Source organism: Camelina sativa, chromosome 15 (assembly GCF_030686135.1).
Source record: "Camelina sativa cultivar CO46 ecotype springtype chromosome 15, ASM3068613v1".
NCBI lineage: Eukaryota > Viridiplantae > Streptophyta > Magnoliopsida > Brassicales > Brassicaceae > Camelina > Camelina sativa.
Window position 1 is genome coordinate 1,092,182 of NC_141894.1, and position 19,008 is coordinate 1,111,189.

General features: G+C 31.3%; 1 protein-coding gene and 2 pseudogenes across 1 annotated transcript; 1 reads left to right on the forward strand and 2 right to left on the reverse strand.

The window, feature by feature from the left end:
• Nucleotides 1-2,176: 2,176 nt before the first annotated feature.
• LOC104747982 (F-box protein KIB4 pseudogene) lies at nt 2,177-3,209 on the forward strand (annotated as a pseudogene).
• Nucleotides 3,210-12,523: 9,314 nt separating this feature from the next.
• On the reverse strand, nt 12,524-13,369 carry LOC104747983 (plant-specific TFIIB-related protein 2 pseudogene; annotated as a pseudogene).
• A 3,917-nt stretch (nt 13,370-17,286) lies between these two features.
• On the reverse strand, nt 17,287-18,921 carry LOC104744451 (upstream activation factor subunit UAF30-like). Its single transcript, XM_010465509.3, has 2 exons — nt 18,308-18,921; nt 17,287-17,564 (listed from the first exon to the last, which is right to left on the reverse strand). Exons 1-2 carry the CDS (start codon nt 18,635-18,637, stop codon nt 17,439-17,441), a joined length of 456 nt encoding a protein of 151 aa, XP_010463811.1. The 5' UTR covers nt 18,638-18,921; the 3' UTR covers nt 17,287-17,438.
• Nucleotides 18,922-19,008: the final 87 nt, after the last annotated feature.

Here is a 19,008-nt window from a genome sequence, read left to right on the forward strand (position 1 = left end):
AACCGGAATCAAGAGCGGGACTATAGGAGGGTGAAGTATGAGTGTAGGAAGGTGATGCGGGACTGTAGGAGGGTGGAGCTTGGCTGTAGGAAAGTGATGAAAGACTGTAGGAGTGTGAAGCTTGGCTGTAGGAGGGTGGAGCTTGGCTGCAGGAAAGTGATGCAGGACTGTAGGAATGTAAACCTTGGTTGTAGGAAGGTAATATGAGATAGTAGGAGGCTGAAGTCGGGTTGTGACTTGGGGATCCGTGGTGGTATATTGGTGATGTGGTCGTGTAGGCTGGGGACACCATGGTGTAACTTGGGGAGGTGGGTAGATAAATACTTACATGGCTTTGGTTATGGGAACCGAGATGGCTTGGCGACCGTACGCAGAATGTTATTATTTGGTTTTGTACTTTATATATTATTATTTGGTTTTGATTTTCTTACATGGTTAGAAAATTTTTGTTGTTGTGAATGTATTTATCAAATTGAAAAAGAAAAAAAATACTGAATTAATATAAATAACAACTAATCGATTGATGGTTGATCTTTAAGAAAAAAATGATCATATATTCATATTCTCATTTTAAGCATATCATTTTTATATTTTCCTCATCCAAAATTTTGTTCTTTATATATTATTTGGTTTTTGATTTTCTTACATGGTTATCAAATTTTTGTTGTTGTGAATGTATTTATCAAATTGAAGAAGAAAAAAAATACTGAATTAATGTAAATGACAACCAATCAATTGATTGTTGATCTAAAAAAAATAAAAAATGAGCATATATTCATATTCTTATTTTAAGCATATCATTTTTATATTTTTTCGCATCTAAAATTTTTTACTTTATATATTATTATCTGGTTTTTGATTTTCTTACATGGTTAGCAATTTTGTTGTTGTGAATGTATTTATCAATTTGAACAAAAATACTGAATTAATGTAAATAACAACTAATCGATTGATTGTTGATCTATAAAAAATGATCATATATTCATATTCTCATCTTAAGCATATCATTTTTATATTTTTTCCGCATTCAAACTTTTGTACTTTATATATTATTTGGTTTTTGATTTTTTTACATGGTTAGGAAATTTTTGTTGTATGTATTTATCAAATTAAAAAAGAAAAAATACTAAATTAATATATATTTTTATTAATGTAAATAACAACTAATTGATTGATTGTTGATCTATAAGAAAATAAAAATGATCATATATTCATATTATCATTTTTAAGCATATCATTTTTATATTTTTCCACATCTAAAGTTTTGTATTTTATATATATATATATATATTTTCTTACATGATTAGAAAACTATTGTTGTTGTAAATGTGTTTATCAAATTAAAAAGGAAAATAATACCAAATTAATATATTTTTAATTAATGTCAATAACATCCAATCAATTGATTGGTTGATCTATAGAAAAATGATCATTCTAACCGTGCACATAGTCAGTACAAAACCTTGCAGCCTTTGAATTATAAAAAAATATTTAAATCATTATTATAAGGTCAAACTATAGTTAGAGAATATCTTGGCCATATATATGTATATATAATTTTTGTTTCTTTCCGTTAATTACAAGATGATGGGATGATGGGATCATAATATTTATTAATTTTATTATGTGTAACTTTAAAATATTGTATAACATATACAGTAATTACTATTTTCCAAATTATTATAAAATATTAATATAATTGTATGTGATTACAAGATGATGGGATAAAGTATTATATGTAATATGTATATTATTTTATAGTGTTTATTAATTTATAGATCTTTTACTTTATATGGTTTTAAAAAATGGATAATAATGTTGGTTTTTAAAGCAAAAAAAAATTATAAAAAAACACTACAAAATCACTATTACTTAAGAATCCCCTACTTATGTATAGGACCAAAATACATAAAATTGTAAAAGGCAAAAGGCATCGAGTAAGTAGATGAGCGATTCTAGACATGCAACGACTCAAAGCAGCCAATACTTATCGTGGACCTGATCAGATCGATCTTGGAACGCTTGAGCTTTGTTGATTTGCTTCGAGCCACGTGCGTTTCTTTATGGTATACCGAATCGTGCATCAACTCCATGGATCATCCACTTTCCAAACGAATCTGAGGAAATCAACAACGGTTCATGTAAGTTGTTCGATCCTCGTAACCATTGTTCCTACATGGTAAGAGATCTCGGGTTTGATTTGGTTAGAAGTCGTTGTTGGGGAGTTCCGGTAGCTGCTTCTTTATGTTAGACCATAGAAACGACTTTCATGAGTTCATCTTTTGAATCTGTTTACTCGAGAGAGGATTCCTCTGCCCTCTCTGGAATCAACCGATGGATGTGATCATCCGATGAAATATATTGGCATAGGATACATTTTGATCAATACACAGAACTTCTTTGATACCATAACTCTTTAAAATATAAGGGAATGACACTGATTCTTCTGAAAATGTTTCTTGTAGTAGCAATATAAGAACAGACAATGCGGTTTTGTAGGTAGATGAAATAAGCAAAGACTACTTAGTCATTTGGAGTTATATGGTGGCGTTTTTGCATGTCACAAGAAACGATGGAAACAATAGCTGTAAAGTGATTCAACCTTTAAAGAATCAAGGATGCGTCGATATGGTGTGTTTAAAGAAAGCAAGCTTTACGTGCTTAGTGATACTCGAGTCACTGTTCTTGATTTCTCCCGTGGTGATTCTCCAGTGGAATGTGCAAGTTTCAAATCAATGTATTATCGTTACTCATTTCACGTCAAGAATCTTGTTTTAACTTTGTCTGGAGAAGTTTTGATCGTTGTAACCGATATGAATGAATATCGTCGCAATGAGTGCGTCGCCGTTGTATACAAGATGGATCCTAAATCATTAGAATGGAGCATAATCAATTCTATAGGGGATGAAGCACTGATTTTGGATTTAGGAATAACGGTTGCAGCCAAAGATGGAGTTATGAAAAATTGCATATATATCAATACAATTGACAACGAGCGTCATGATAATGGATACAATAGAAGTAGTCTACAAGATGCTAAGAAGGGTATTCGCGTCTACCATATAAAAACCAAGAAAGTGGTCCAAGTGTATCGACCTCTTAGTGCTTCGTCTCCAATACATTTCAAGCAAGCTTGCTGGTTCCTAAATGGTTGCTTTAAAGCTAAAACAAGTTTTGTCTTTTGGGCCATGAATGGATGCAGTTTTTGATTCAGTTTTTTGATTTGGTTTTTAGTTTTTCAATTTTAGATTTTAGTTTTAGATTTTGCTATTAGGTTTTTGTTTGAAAAATCCCAAAAAAATTGGTTTTTGGTTTTTGAGAGTAAAAAACGTAAAAAGAGTAAAAACTAGATTCTCTAAATTATAGGAGTAGTAAAAATCTAAAATCGTGAATGGGAGAGTACAACCAAAGAGTTTTTCTAAATTCTAGGGAATCCAAAATTTTAAAATCTTGATTGATTAAAAATGAGATTTTGAAAAACAGAAACCAAAATCTCTTTTTAAATCTACAAAACATTCAAGGCCTTGGTAAGGCTGTTGATTATTTTCTTTTATATTGTGATATAAAGAGTACAGTTCCTAGATTATTTTTTTTTAAAATAAATAATTTCAAATGCTTTTTGGACTTAAATCAGACCATACTTTGGTTTCCCGGTAAAATCCGAGGGCCTTTAGTAGACAAATCATTCCGAGAAAGAAGGAGCGATGATGATGAAGTTATATACAATTTAACTCGATTAGTTTTGCTAATTTGCCTATAGTTCTAGTAACTCGATGAAGTTTGTGGTTTTGATATCATCATCAAACTTTTGTTTCTTTCTACTCGGTCTTTTTAAGTTTGCCTATATGCCATGTTAGAATTTCCTCGGTACACACGTGCAAAGTGGTTCACACACACGTGGGTTTTAAAAGGTAGATTTAATCTAATTTTGTCTGACTTTGTATGCATGTTTTGTGAAACATAACAGATAGAGCTGAAAGAGAAAGAAGGAGAGTGTCCTTCCCCTGAGTCTGACAAAGCTAAATCAGAATAATGCATTTACATCAGTTTTAAGTTAAATCACACCAATAAGTAGTAAGTAAACAAAGTCATTCCATTGGGGATGATCTATTCAAATCCTATACAACAACGACAAGAGCCCTGCCAATATTGTTCTTGTGAATTTGATACTAGGGTACCACGGTTACTTCTAACACACGCCACTAAGGCAAGTTATTATGGTAGTGCATAAATTGATTTAGAAAAAAGTTCTAGATCTTATTTGAATATTTCGTAAAAATAGAGGGTTCTCTTTGCAATTTTTCCTAAATTTTAAGATTCTGAGTTCTCTATTAACAATACAATTTTGGTCAAGGCCCACGTACTCGAGTCATTGTAAGATTCTGAGTTCCCACATACTCGAGTCATTGTATTGTTATGGGCCACTAATTTTGGTCAAGGCCCAAGTAAAAAGTTATGTTGTGTTTGTAACTTGTTAGTTAAGTCCAAGTTAAGGGCCGAGTGTGTTAGCGTTGCTAGAGTTAAGAGTGTCGTGTAGGAAATGAATCAAGGAGCTAGAGTTCCAATGGGTAGTAGAGTGGCTACTAGTGTGGCTTGTGTAAGAGAGTCGTTAGTAGAAGTATGGTCTAGAGACTAGAAGTATCCTTGTGGTATATGTATGTGTGTGTGGTTGAAGAAAAAGATAGAGATCACACAAAGGAAACACCTCTCTAGTTGGAAAGAAAACCCTATAATCAAATCGAAGTTGAGTTCACAAAGACGATCACGGAAATTGTAGAGGAAGGCCAAAGCCAAAGTACAAAAACCTAAATCACTGGCCAAACCTTTTTCTATATATATATATAAGATTCACCTTTTATAATTATGAGTGATTAACTTCAATCCGTTTGGGGTGGTTCCAAATTTTGTTTTAACATATGTCCTCAGTTTTCCTTTTTTTTTATTGGCCTCATAATTAAATTTTGACCAAAAAAAAAGGAGAAATATGAGATAGTTTATAGAATTGTCGTAAATATTTAATTTTTAATTAGAAAAAGAAGCTTTAATGATATTTAATTAATGGAGGTGTATTTGAAGAAATTAATCTTTATGAAATAATTAATTTGTTTTATATAGAATGAGTATTTTTCAATATTTTATTTTTTAAGATTAATAATTGACTGATAAGATATGTGTATATAATTTTACAAAATAATATAGAGGCATTTACAAAAGTACCTTTTATTCTATACTATTTCGCAAATATACCCTCACTAATTTTATTTTTTTGCCAAACAAACACCCTCACTTTTGTTGTCTATTTTCAAAATGACTAAATTTTAAACTCTAATCTTTAAATACTAAACCTACACCTCCTCAAAATTATATACTAAATGTAAAATAAAGAATCCAAACCTAAAATAAAAAAAAATCCTAAAAGATTAATTTAACATATTTTGAAATAGTGTTAAAAGAGTACAAAAATTAAAATTGTCTTAAAGGGAGTTCGATCTTTCAAAGGGCTTATGCCACATGATTTATATACGATTTGAGGCCATTTTCCCCTGGGGAACAATCACCTTTTCCACGCCATCAACAATGAAGTAACCACCTTCGTCATATGTGCATTCTCCAGCTTTTATCAAATTTTCACCAGATTTGTCATTTACTGCGTATTTTTTCAAGTGGATCATGATGGGAACCTAAAAAATAAAGGCGGTGTTAGTTTGATTATCAGACTTCTGGTGTAGAAGAAGCATATATATATATATATAAGTATGTATGTGTACTTTTCCAATGTAAAGTAGGAAAGTTTCTGATTCTTTGCCAACTTCTTGTATGGTAATATTGACATAGATAGGAGAGGCATAAATGCAACTTCTCAATAACTTTAGGAAGCAAGAGAGTGATATCTCCATTAGGCTATGTGATCTTTGGAGCATGTATATCAATGTCTCCGAAAGCAATAGTCTACAAGAAAAAAACAAGTATATCAGACCAAAAAGGGATCTCAATAAGAAGTTTGCAAACTGTTGAAACAAAAAGATAGAAATTAACATGAGTGTGAATAGAGTGGGAGAAAATCTGCAGAGCTGGGGTATCGCGAATAATACGTTGCAGAGACTTTGTAATAAACGTATTAAAGGACTCCAGCTGATGGCGAACAGGGCTGTTGTCCTTAAAGAAAGTAGAGATGAGATGCAACGCATCGTCTTCACCAAAATCATTGTCTGATATTACTAATGCATAGCAAAATGGAAGCAGAGATCAGATCAAAGAAACAAAATTTGAAAGTCTATCCACTCGTGGTTTTTGCACTTTCTTAGGCAACAACATCATCTCACCTGGCGGAACCATCGATTGGTTATGTTGTTGAGGCATTTGCTTGTCATGATGCTGCAGCTGCTTCACTTGTTCTTCCATGTTGGGGTAGAACCTCGATTGATCGGATAATTCCTTTTTTTTCTCTAAAGCGATTAGGTTAAGCCGCCTCTAGAAATTTTTTTTTTTTATCGGCTTCATTAAATAACCAAAATAAACAAAAGTTGGTAATTAAACAAGGCAAATGACTATGACTTGTAAACCAAATAAACCTATAACTAGATTAGGACCTTTTTATTTATATTTTAATTTTATATAAAATATGATTTATATGATTGTATTTTAAAATTTTTTTGGATAAAACATTATGCAATAAAATCATATGCTAAATATGATGACTTGAAAAAACACTTATTTTGTAAGTTTTATATTATTAATAATTTTAGATAATTACTCATGCTATAACACAAGTTAAATTTTATTTTTTACAAAATTTTGTATATTTTATATTTTAAAATAAAATTTTAATATGTTGTATTAATTTATGTATGTGAAGTTATTTCAATAATGTATATTCTACATCATGACTTGAATGTCACTATGAGACATAATTTTGTAAATTTAGTTTTTAAAAAGCGAGTTATTATATTATGAGTAATTTAATATGTGTTATACTTTTTGTTTTAACATACTTGGTTTCTTGGAATTCTTTTATATTATAGCGACATAATATTGATCATTGCTATAACAAATCAAATTAGAGCGTTTATAGTTTCTAATTTTTTGATCTATTAAATCTTTATGATATTCTTCAAAATATCAAGTTTCAATATTTTAAAAATATTTCAAAATAAATTATTTATAGTTTATTATATTAAATAAAATTATAAAATTCAACAAAAAAATATGAAATTGAGTTTAAATATTCAAATTTTGATCCGTTAGTCAGTAAAATTTTAAATTTAATAGATATTATTTTTAAAGAATAATATTACTAAAGGTTGAATATTTTATAGATTGAACAAATTATATTTATTTATAAAAATTCAACTTATGGTATATCCAGAAATAAAACTATTTTTTATTATAATAATTAATATGAGAATTTATTTGTTTCACAAAATAGACTCATATATAAAGATGAGATGTGAAGTATAATAATAATTAACAAATTAATATGGTAAGTTAGATATCAAAGAATTTTATTTAATGAATAATTTAATAAAAGAAATTAATATAGTAACTTAGATGATATCAAATGATTCTTTGGGATATTCTTAAGTGTATTCATATAGTCCACTGATTGACCAATTAATCAATAACCTATTTTTGTAACTGATCTATATTTAGTCTATAACCTATTTTGTAACCAATTTATAAATATTATATAGTCTACAAAAAAATGTTGTGTAATTCCATAATACTATACTAGATTAGGACCCGCGGTACACTGCGGGGCAAAATTATTTATAACTAAAATATTTAAATTATAAGTAATATTTGTTGGTTAAATATGTTATAATTATATAATAATTGTTAAATAAACCATATAATACTTCAATATAATTTATTTTTACATAATATTTATTTAATTAATCTAATTAGATATGTCTATTCTTTGATACCGACAATGTTAACAAAATAATGAAATGATGTTTTACCCATGTAACACGAATTAATGATATTTTTTAATTTATATAAATATCGATAAAACCCGTCCCGCTATATAACTCGTCCCAGGATATTTTAACTCACACTATATAATCTTAATTTTTAATATTTTTTACTTACTTTATATTTTAACTCACACTATATCATCAATAAAACCCGTCCCGCTATATAACCCCGTCATGGTATAATATTTATCATATTTAACATTTTAGAAGTTTTAAATATTTTTCATATTTAACCTTTTACAAATCTTTAAAATAAAGAACCGAAATAAACCAAATAAAAGTTTTTAAAGTTTGAATGTCTGATAAATCAAGTTTTCTACTTATTTGTATTCAGAATCATTTTGTTCTCTTTTATAGTATGACTATGAACCATTGTCTATTTTTTTAGACGATGTGGGATATTGTACCCGTATTTTTTATTCATCTTTTGAGTAATATATGTCCGTTTTAAAAAGTTTGTTTTACATCATATGCAGAAAAAATCACAATTTTTTATTAACTAAATGTATTATAGAATAATTCAAGATAATTTAGATATAAATTTAAATAAAAAGTGAAAGGGAATCAAATATTTATGTTTGAATGAGGTAGAAATATTTTCTTATTTTTTAAATCTTATCTATAATTAATTTTGAAATTTTGGTAACTAATATTAAAATCAATGCATTAAATGTAAAAACTTTCCAAAAAGTATTTTTGAGCAAAAACTGCTGCAAAAATACTAGTATAGATAGAAGATTTCTTAAATTTCCTTTTTTTTAATCGTCTTCATTAAATAACCAAAGTTGGAAAATATATAAGGCACATGACTTGTAAACCAAATAAACCTATAATTTGTTAAAAAAAAAAATTTTTTTTGATCGTCTTCGTTAAATAACCAAAATAAACTAAGTTGGGAAATAAATAAAGCACATGACTTGTAAACCATATAAACCTACAATTTGTTATATTTCCTTTTTTTCTTTTTGGTTTGATTCCTTTTTACTATTAAAAATATATATAATTATTTGGTCATCTATATTCATTTCTTCATGACAATAGAAATTAACCGGTTCTCTACCAGGGGAAAAAAAAAAATAGAAATTAAGCAGTTTCCTTTTTCCAATTATTATGTATCACTTATCAGTATGTCCCAAACGATATTAATTTATAAAAAGGGATGTTATAGGTGACGATATTTCCAAGGGTTTTAACGCCTCTATAAAGTGGTGTTATAGGTGACGGTGAGTGAGAGACAAGGTGAACAAGGGTGTGTACTAATTAAATCAGGCCATACTTTGGTTCCCGGTAAAATCAGGCCATTCCGAGAAAGAAAGAGCGATAAGGATGGAGTTAAGTTCCAGAGGTATACAATTTAACTCGATAAGTTTTGCTAATTTGCCTATAGTTCTAGTAACTCGATGAAGTTTGTGGTTTTGATATCATCATCAAACTTTTGTTTCTTTCTATTCGGTCTTTTAAGTTTGCCTATTTGCCATGTTAGAATTTCCTCGGTACACACGTGCAAAGCGGTACACACACGTGGGTTTTAAAAGGTAAATTTAATCTAATTTTGTCTGACTTTGTATGCATGTTTTGTGAAACATAACAGATAGAGCTGAAAGAGAAAGAAGGAGAGTGTCTTTCTCCTGAGTCTGACAAAGCTAAATCAGAATAATGCATTTACATCAGTTTTAAGGTAAATCACACGAATAAAGTAAGTAAACAAAGTCATTCCATTGGGGATGATCTATTCAATCCTATACAACAACGACAAGAGCCCTGCCAATATTGTTCTTGTGAATTTGATACTAGGGTACAACGGTTACTTCTAACACACGCCACTAAGGCACTAAGTTATTATGGTAGTGAATAAATTGATTCAGGAAAAAATTCTAGATTTTATTTGAATAGTTAGTAAAAATAGAGGGTGCTGCTATTTGCAAAGTTTCCTAAATTTTAAGTTCTCTGCAATTTTGAGTTCTCTGCAATTTTGAAGAAAAAAACAAAAAAAACTCATCACAAAGGAAGGCAACAAAGTGTTGTGTTTTGTCTAATGGGCCACTAAGTTTGGTCAAGGCCCAAGTAAATAGTTATGTTGTGTTTGTAACTTCAACTTGTTAGTTAAGGAGGAATATGAGATAGTTTATAGAATTGTCGTATAAATTAATGGAAGTGTATTTGAAGAAATTAATTTTTATGAAATAATTAATTTGTTTTATATAGAATGAGTATTTTACAATATTTTATTTTTAAGAATAATAATTGACTAATAAGATATGTATATATAATTTTACAAAATAATATAGAGGCATTTACAAAAGTACCTTTTATTCTATACTGTTTTGCAAAAATACTCTCATTTATTTTATTTTTTTGCCAAACAAACACCCTCACTTTTGTTGTCTATTTTCAAATGACTAAATTTTAAACCTAATCTTTAAATACTAAACCTACACCTCTTCAAAATTATATACTAAATGTAAAATAAAGAATTCAAACCTAAAACAAACAAAAAATCCTAAAATATTATTTAACATATTTTGAAATAGTGTTAAAAAAGTACAAAATAAAATTTGTCATAAAGGAAGTTCGAGCTTTCAAAAGGCTTATGCCACATGATTCATAGTCGATTTGAGGCCATTTTCTCCTGGACAACGATCACCTTTTCCAAGCCATCAACAACGAAGTAAACACCTTCGTCATATGTGCATTCTCCAGCCTTTATCAAATTTTCACCAGATTTGCCATTTAATGCGCATTTTTCGAGTGGATCATGATGGGAACCTAAGAAACAAAGGCGGTGTTAGTTTGATCATCAGACTTCTCGTATAGAAAACAAATCGGTATGAGGCACATATTATTAATTAATAATTTTAAAATTTATATAATAAAAATATGAAATAAAAATAATTTCTAATTACTTTAAATATATTAAAACTATAATATCAGAAAAGACACAAAATCAGAAAAGTCTATATATACTTAATTACATATATCATATAGTATAGTTTATTTGTCCAATTACAAATCAAAACAAACATGTAATTTATTTATTTTTAAGTATGATTTGAATCGACATTTATTAAATATGATATAAGTTCTAGTTTGTTTCACAATTTTTGGAGTTCTATTTTATTTAAGCGCTATGAAATAAACTAAAAAATGATAATAAAATGTTTACTTAGTTACTGATTTTACTAACATTTTTATAATTCAAATGTAATTTTTACAGTTTAAAAATAATAATTTTGTTCTAAAAGTCAAAATGGAACTACAATCGTTGTGGTTTTGTCATTTTCCTAATTTTATTACGCATCATACCTTTTCCCATGTGTAAAAGTTTCATTTTTTTATGACTAGTGAAAAATATGATGGCAAAGGATTATTATCTTTCACTAGATCTCCAAGTAGTGATAAACCGGGGTGTAAATTAAGCCAGCGGCGATCATGTTTTCAACTTTGTATTAACTAATCTAAAAGATTATTGCCAATATCAAACCTATTAAAGCGTACGTATTGGCAGGAAAATAATATCTCAAGGGGATCTTCTTGGATATCTCAAGGTTATATCGTAAAGTGATGAGATTGATATATAGGCAAAATGATGGGTTCTCTCTTTGTTTTCTCTATCTATATACAGTGGGATGAATTTCAAATTGTACGTAAACTTTCATGCAAATACAAGTCAAACGTTTTAATCTGACTCATTCTTCGCCTGGTCTTACTAATGTATAACAACGACCGATTTCATATTTTTAAACACTTTCAAATATGTTGAAATCCAATGAAGAAATTTATTAAATAGTATTTGTAAAAAATTTAAGCAATAATACAAGATTTTGACAGAAAAATTTAGATGAATGGTTAGATAAGCAAACATATGATTTTGTTAGATTTTTAAATAATATGAGAAATCCACTAATTAATAAACTTCCAAAACTTTGTTGGCTAAAAATATATGTCTTTTCTTTCAACCTAGATTTGGTTTTTAATTGAAATAATTATATGCTAATTTGATATACAAAAGAGAATATAAATTTGACAATCGATAAAGTCTTCGAATATAATTAGCCGAAATTAAGGTTTTGAGCGAAACAGAGGAGCTTACTTGAGGTAACTACTATATCTGCAAAAGTTACTCTGTTCTTGTCTCTTTTGTGGATTCAAAACTTTCTTCTTTCTTTAACGACTGGTGTGTATATATGCTAGGAAAATTGTGAATTTATTCATTCAAAATCATGGTAATAGCTTGCTGTATAAGTAATAACATAAGCTTGTGATTTAAATTGTTTAATTACTCTTTTGCAGTGACTCTGTTTTTCCAAATTTTGCAAATCTTTCGAGCAGCACCATGCGTATTAGATCTAAGTTAAAACCATCTTAAGAGTTTAGACCTTATGCCAAAACATTTCTTCATTAGTTAAACCATGTTTGAGAACAGGGAACGAAAAAGAGTTAAAAAAGAGTTATTGACAACATTCACAACATAAGATCACTCGAAAGAGGTTACTCAAAACCCATATCAGGAGTTTCCAAACTAGGCTAGGTATTTTGCCGAAGGCGAATCAATCCCAAGAACTTATGATAGCTCCTATGTTCTTGATTATCTCTTCTTCACATGCATACCATTTGGGTATGATCTCCAACACATATGGATACATATCCCTAACCGAGTTTTTGATGGTATTCTCCGTGACATCCACAACCGTTCCAGTTTCTGCAAAAGAAAAACAAAAAATTGTCTATGAGACACGGATTGTTAAACTAGAGAGAACACAGTTCAATTTTTTGGTTAGTGAATTACCTCGAATAGCTTTCTTTTTTGTCTGCGATATCTGAGAGACCATGAATATAACACCCCCAAGAACAGATATACGGTTTCTCCAAATATCGAATTTCTCAGCTGCCTCAACGGCATCTCTAATTGCCTTGGACTCTCTAAAACTTATCTCAAGTTTGGAACAAAACCGGGGAACCAGTTCTCCGATCTTTATAATCTCATACTCATCAGCCAAGAAGCCTTCATCTGACCCTATAACTTTGTTTATCGTCAAAAAACCTTTGTTTATAACCTTTGGTTCAACACCGGTGACCGTCGATATCTCATTCAACGTTCGAGATAGTTTAAACTCACGACAAGCCCATGAAACGGAAGCGGCACAGACAGCTATTAAATTCTCCCCCTCACCTAAGCTACCGCTATCATACAATTTATACAAAATATCGCAAGCCGTGAAATTGATAGCCTCGTGTAGGCCTAGCCCTAATAATTCCGTCACTCTATGTATTTCGTTGTACGCTTCCGTGGCGAGACCGCCTGATTTGAAAAGAAGGTAGTTAGGAGAGTTTAGGTCACTGAGATCGTTGTTGTATCCAATGAAGTTATCATTTAGAGAGAGGTCACATTCCATACACAGTGTCGCCGGTCTTGAAGTCAAAACTCGTGACAGTGACTCTATTGCACTCGAAGCAGAAGCAGCTTCCGTTCATTCTCTTACGGTGTTTTAGGGTTTCTTTTTTTTTCTGTTTGCTACCGCGCGATCGAATAAGAGAGTATGATGGATTCGATAGTTTTAGGAGTATTATTATTTATAGAAGATGGAGTAACCTAATTTGTTAAATGTCCTTTTTCTTTTTGGTTTGTTTCCTTTTTACTATTAAAACATAGATATAGTTACCTCGTCATATATATTCATGATCATGGCAATAGAAATTAACCAGTTTCCTTATTCCAATTAGTATACAGTATGTCCCAAAAATATTAATATTTAAAAATATCTTATTATTATTATACATGTACCAAAGCATGAGTTTGTCTCTCTTTATAAATAAAATTCTTTCTTCTTTCTTTCACGACTGGGATATATACGCTAGGAAAAATGTAAAGATTTCATTCAAAATCATGGAAATAACTTGAATTGACTCTGTTTTTTTCTCTCCAAAGTTTGCAAATCTTTCGACTCGAGCCTACTTAAACTTGACTCGAGCAGCCCCATGCGTAATTAGATTTGAGTTTAACAACCCATCCCAAGAGTTTAGACCTTAAGCGCGAAAACATTCCTTCGTTAGTCAAACAATGTCTAGGAACAAGGAACGAAAAGAGTTAAAAAGTTATTGACAACATTCACAACATCGAAAGAGGTTGATCAAAACCAAATTTGTAAGGAGTTTCCAAACTAAGCTAGTCATTTGTCAAGCAGTCTAGTCTTCACAAAGTGCGGGGGATGAGAACGTGATGAGCAAGCTTTATCAATGACACAAGTGCTAACTCAAGTTAAGCAAAAGGGAACCAGAGTTAGTATATATAAGTTAATCTCTGGTTGAGTGTTGTCTTTGTTGGACGACAAAGGAGTTGCACATGTCATGAGAAGGACAGTTTGTCCATTTGATGTTCAAGAATGGATTCGGGCAAAACGAAAACGTTTTTGGAGGGGCCAATTCAACCTTTTAATTTGCAACAGCTCAAGTTCAAGGGTTTTAACGCCTCTGTAAAGTGGTGTTATAGGTGACGGTGAGTGAGATACAAGGTGAAGAAGGGTGTGTACTAATTAAATCAGGCCATACTATGGTTTCCCGGTAAAATCAGGCCATTCCAAGAAAGAAAGAGCGATAAGGATGGAGTTAAGCTCCAGAGGTATACAATTTAACTAGATAAGTTTTGCCAATTTGCCTAGTTCTAGTAACACGATGAAGTTTGTGGTCTTTTTTAAGTTTGCCTATTTGCCATGTCAGAATTTCCTCGGTACACACGTGGAAAGCGGTATAAACACGTGGATTTAAAAAGGTATAAATCTGATATGATACTATACGAGAGACAAACTAACTAACAAAAAGTTGGGCCGTGATTAGGGTTTTTGTACTTGGCCAGTCGGCCGTGACACCGAAGGAACATAAATAGGTTTGGCCTTCCTCTACAATTTCCGTGAACCAACTTTTACGAAAAAAAAAAAAAAAAAAAAAAAAAACTTTTACGACAATTCTATCTACTATCTCATATTTCTCCTTTTTTTTTTTTTGTCAGAATTTAATTATGAGGCCAATAAAAAAAAAAAGGAAAACTGAGGAATTATGTTAAAACAAAATTTGGAATCCCAAACGGATTGAACTATTGAAGCTAATAATCATTCCCATAATTTTAAAAGGTAAATATAATATATATAGAAAAAGGTTTGGCCAGTGATTTCGGTTTTTCTACTTTGGCTTTGGCCTTCCTCTACAATTTCCGTGATCGTCTTTGTGAACTCAAACTTTCGATTTAATTATAGGGTTTTGTTTCCAACTAGAGAGGTGTTTCCTTTGTGTGATCTCTATCTATTTCTTTAACCAACTTATCTCTTCGTTGAATTGTTTACTAAATAATTATTTTGTTTTCTCTTCGGTGATGTTTCAGTGTACAATGATAAATATAAGCGAGCTGCATGACGATTTATTGCTGAAGATTTTGTCATTCCTCCCGACAAAAGATGTTGTGGCGACGAGTGTTTTGTCAAAACCATGGCTGTATCTTTGGGAACAGCGGAAACTACTTCATGATGATGTCGATATTGTAGTGATTTGTCCTAGATGCTCTCCATACGGGATAGTTATTACATGTGTCCTAGACCCCTCTCGCAAATATTACACTGAAGGAGATGAAGATCCTTCCTCTCAGCGGAGATTGGCTAGTTTGCTAACGAGACTCAAAGCTGATTTGTGTACTGATTGCTATCGAAGAACTCTTGCAGCGAAAAAATTGATTACTATTTTCATCTTAGAATTTGGAACCCCAAACCGCTACCAGGCTTTTATATGGACCAAGTTGGAAAAGAAACAGCAGATGGAGATTGAGTCAGTTTGCTTGCGCGATACTAACTTGTGTTATTGCCTTTCGCTTATCTGAGGGTTAGTTTTGTGTTTTGATAGTTATTAGTATCTAACTCTTAAGTTTTTTTCTCCTCATCTTTTTAGTTTGCCAATTTGCTTTCTTAGAACCTCTGTTTTCATCCTTGTGTATGGACAAGGTAAAGGACAACGTCATTCAACAACAAGTCCCCCTTTATGTGGTTTTGCTTCTGTTGATAATCAGTTTGGCTTTTCAGCTTACAAAACCATATATATAACAAGGAACTAGCTAGACAATTCTTGAAAGCAATCAAGAAATAGTGAATCAACCTAACTTGCAATATTAAAATTGATTCGATTTGGGGATCCTTACTGATTTGAATACTGAACAAATGTATTTTGATCTAAAAAAAATATATAAAAAGATTGCATTTGAGCACTTTCAATTGTATTATTTTTAAACACTTTCAAATAATCTTAGAAATTCAATAGGAAAATTAAATAGGTTTTAAATCCAATGAAGAAAATTATTAAATAGTATTTGTAAAAAATTAAAGCAATAACACTAGATTTTTGACAGGAAATTTAGATGAATGGTTTGATGACATATGATTTTTGTTAGATTTTTAAATAAATCGAAAATCCACTAGTTAATAAAACTTCCAAAACTTTGTTGGCTAAATATATATGTTTTTTCTTTCAAACTAGATTTGGTTTTTAATTGAAATAATTATATGCTAATTTGACAATCGATAAAGTCTTCGAATATAATTAGTCGAAATTAGGGTTTTTGAACGAAACAGAGGAGCTGTTTGACAAAAAAAAAACGAAACAGAGGAGCTTACTTGGCTCTTACATATAAGGGAAAAGGAACAGAAAAGATTTTGGCTTTTCTTCTTCTTCTTCTTCTGTAATGGAAAATAACACCAACACCAAACATGAAGGAATACAAAATTTGGTTGAGTTGCCTGAAGATTTACTGGTGAAAATATTGGCACTCCTTCCGGTTAAAGAGGTTGGGGCTACAAGTGTTTTGTCAAAACAATGGCGTTGTGTTTGGAAACTGTGTTTGAAGCTTCACCTCTGATTGATTTTGTTATCAGGAGGAGAAGGAGAAGATACAATGAATCATCTGATTTCAATTTACAATCAAAGATGCAAGACATATGTACATAATAATACCCTATAATCTATGAGGATGGTTTTGTGTATATAATAATATATAGCTGCAAAAGTTACTCTGTTCTTGTCTCTTTTGTGGATTCAAATCTTTCTTCTTTCTTCAACGACTGGTGTATATATATGCTTAGGAAAATTGTAAATTTTTTTCATTCAAAATCATGCTAATAACTTGCTGGATAAATAACAAATTAAGCTTGTGATTTGAATTGTTTAATTACTCTTTTGCAGTGACTCTGTTTTTTTTTTTCCAAAGTTTGCAAATGTTTCGAGCAGCCCCATGCGTATTAGATTTAAGTTTAACCCATCCAAGTCTTTAGAGACCTTATGCCAAAACATTTCTTCATTAGTCAAACCATGTTTGGGAACAGGGAACGAAAAGAGTTAAAAAGTTATTGACAACATTCACAACATAAGATCACTCCAAAGAGGTAACTCAAAACCCATATCAGGAGTTTCCAAACTAAGCTAGGTATTTTGTCAAGCAGTCTTCACAAAGTGAGGGGACAAGAGTTTTGAAATCTCCAGAAACCCAACTTTGTCTTTCCCTTCAAAGATTAGCTTCAATGTCTCATCGCAGAAGATCTCCCTCTTGTCAGCTGGGTTCTGCAACAAAAAAACCAAAAGTACAATAAAGTAGTATTCCCTAACTTGTTGTTACTACAAGAACGTCTCAATCCAATTGCACTTTTATCTTGATAGAGATTGGTATATCTGGTTGCTTTCTAGGTTCTAAATGCCAAAAGAGAACGTTGGTTGGGAGACTTGAAGAAACCAAATCATCTCACAGAGAGGACAAAATTAGATAGAATGTGAAGACTCTAAGCAAAGCAACTTCTACAACATTAGTAAACCATAGACTCCAGAAGTAAACTACATTAACCAGAACAAGAAGTCGCATTCTCAGAGACAAAAGCATAAACCTTTTGGATTAGACAACTGAAGAAGATGAAAAACATCACAAATCTGAAATCTGAAAGCAAAAGTGAAATTTTTTTGGGAGGTTACCACATCCATCTTCTTAACTAAGTTCATCAAGTAGTTTATATGACTCAAGACACCAAAAATATAGCAAAGTGCCATAAAAAAACCAATCTTTTTCCGGCAATTCTCGTCTACATACAAGACCCATATAAGAGAGTGGAAAAATCTAGCTACTTGTTGTTCCAAAATCTATAGGCAGCTTCTCAACTAAGTTCATCAAGTAGTTTATATAACTCAAGAGACCAAAAATATAGCAAAGTACCACAAAAAAAACCAATCTTTTTCCGGCAATTCTCGTCTACATACAAGACACATATTCGTAGATTATGTAACAAAAGCAAAGAGAGGAAGAAAATAAGAGGAACCTGAAGATCATGGGACTTGATGTAGGTCCAAATCCCTTTGATGGCGTCGGTACGTGTAGTTTCACCGGTACCAAGGAACTGAGCGAGAACTGGAGATACAGGAGTCACCTTGAAGATTCCAGTAGACCTCGGTGTTTTCTTCACCGGAGAGTCTGATTTCGCATTAGGCTTAGGCGTAGGCTTGGTCTTCGTTTTCGCCGCCGGTTTCTTGGTAGATCCAGCTGTGCTTACTACACCTCTCGAAGAAGAAAGCACATAAGAGGTTGAGCTAGACACAGGAATTAGAAGCGATCTGCATCTCATGAAAACCATAGCTGCAACGGAAGACATCTTCTTCCCCAATTCTAGTTTCTATTTTTCTCCTTCTCCTTCCTAGTAGTAAGCAAACAAGAGTGTGTGATTTTGGAGAATTTAGGAAAGTTTTTGGGAGAAAAAAAGGTTTGACCTTTGACTCTGCCACGTGGCGACGGTTGAGATATATCTTTTGATACCAAAAAGTTTTCAACTTTCTCTTGAGTTGTCTCGTCCACAGTGATGCAATCTTTTTCATCAGCTCTCTGGGAGATTGACGTTTTCGTGCGTTTCAGAGGTCTGAAGAACATTCGCGAACCATCTTCTGTCTGGTCTTCCACTAGCCCTTAGAGTTTTAGACTCGTTTGCCATAGAGGCTGAGAAAGTATGGGCTTAAAGTTTCCCTATTA

Bases quoted from the DNA above. Each gene is read 5' to 3' on its own strand.
- LOC104744451 (XM_010465509.3), bottom strand. From the start codon at position 18,637: ATGTCTTCCGTTGCAGCTATGGTTTTCATGAGATGCAGATCGCTTCTA. The intron at 17,565-18,307 runs GTTCCTCTTATT...TTTTTGTTGCAG, and splicing joins TCAAGTCCCATGATCTTCAG to AACCCAGCTGACAAGAGGGA.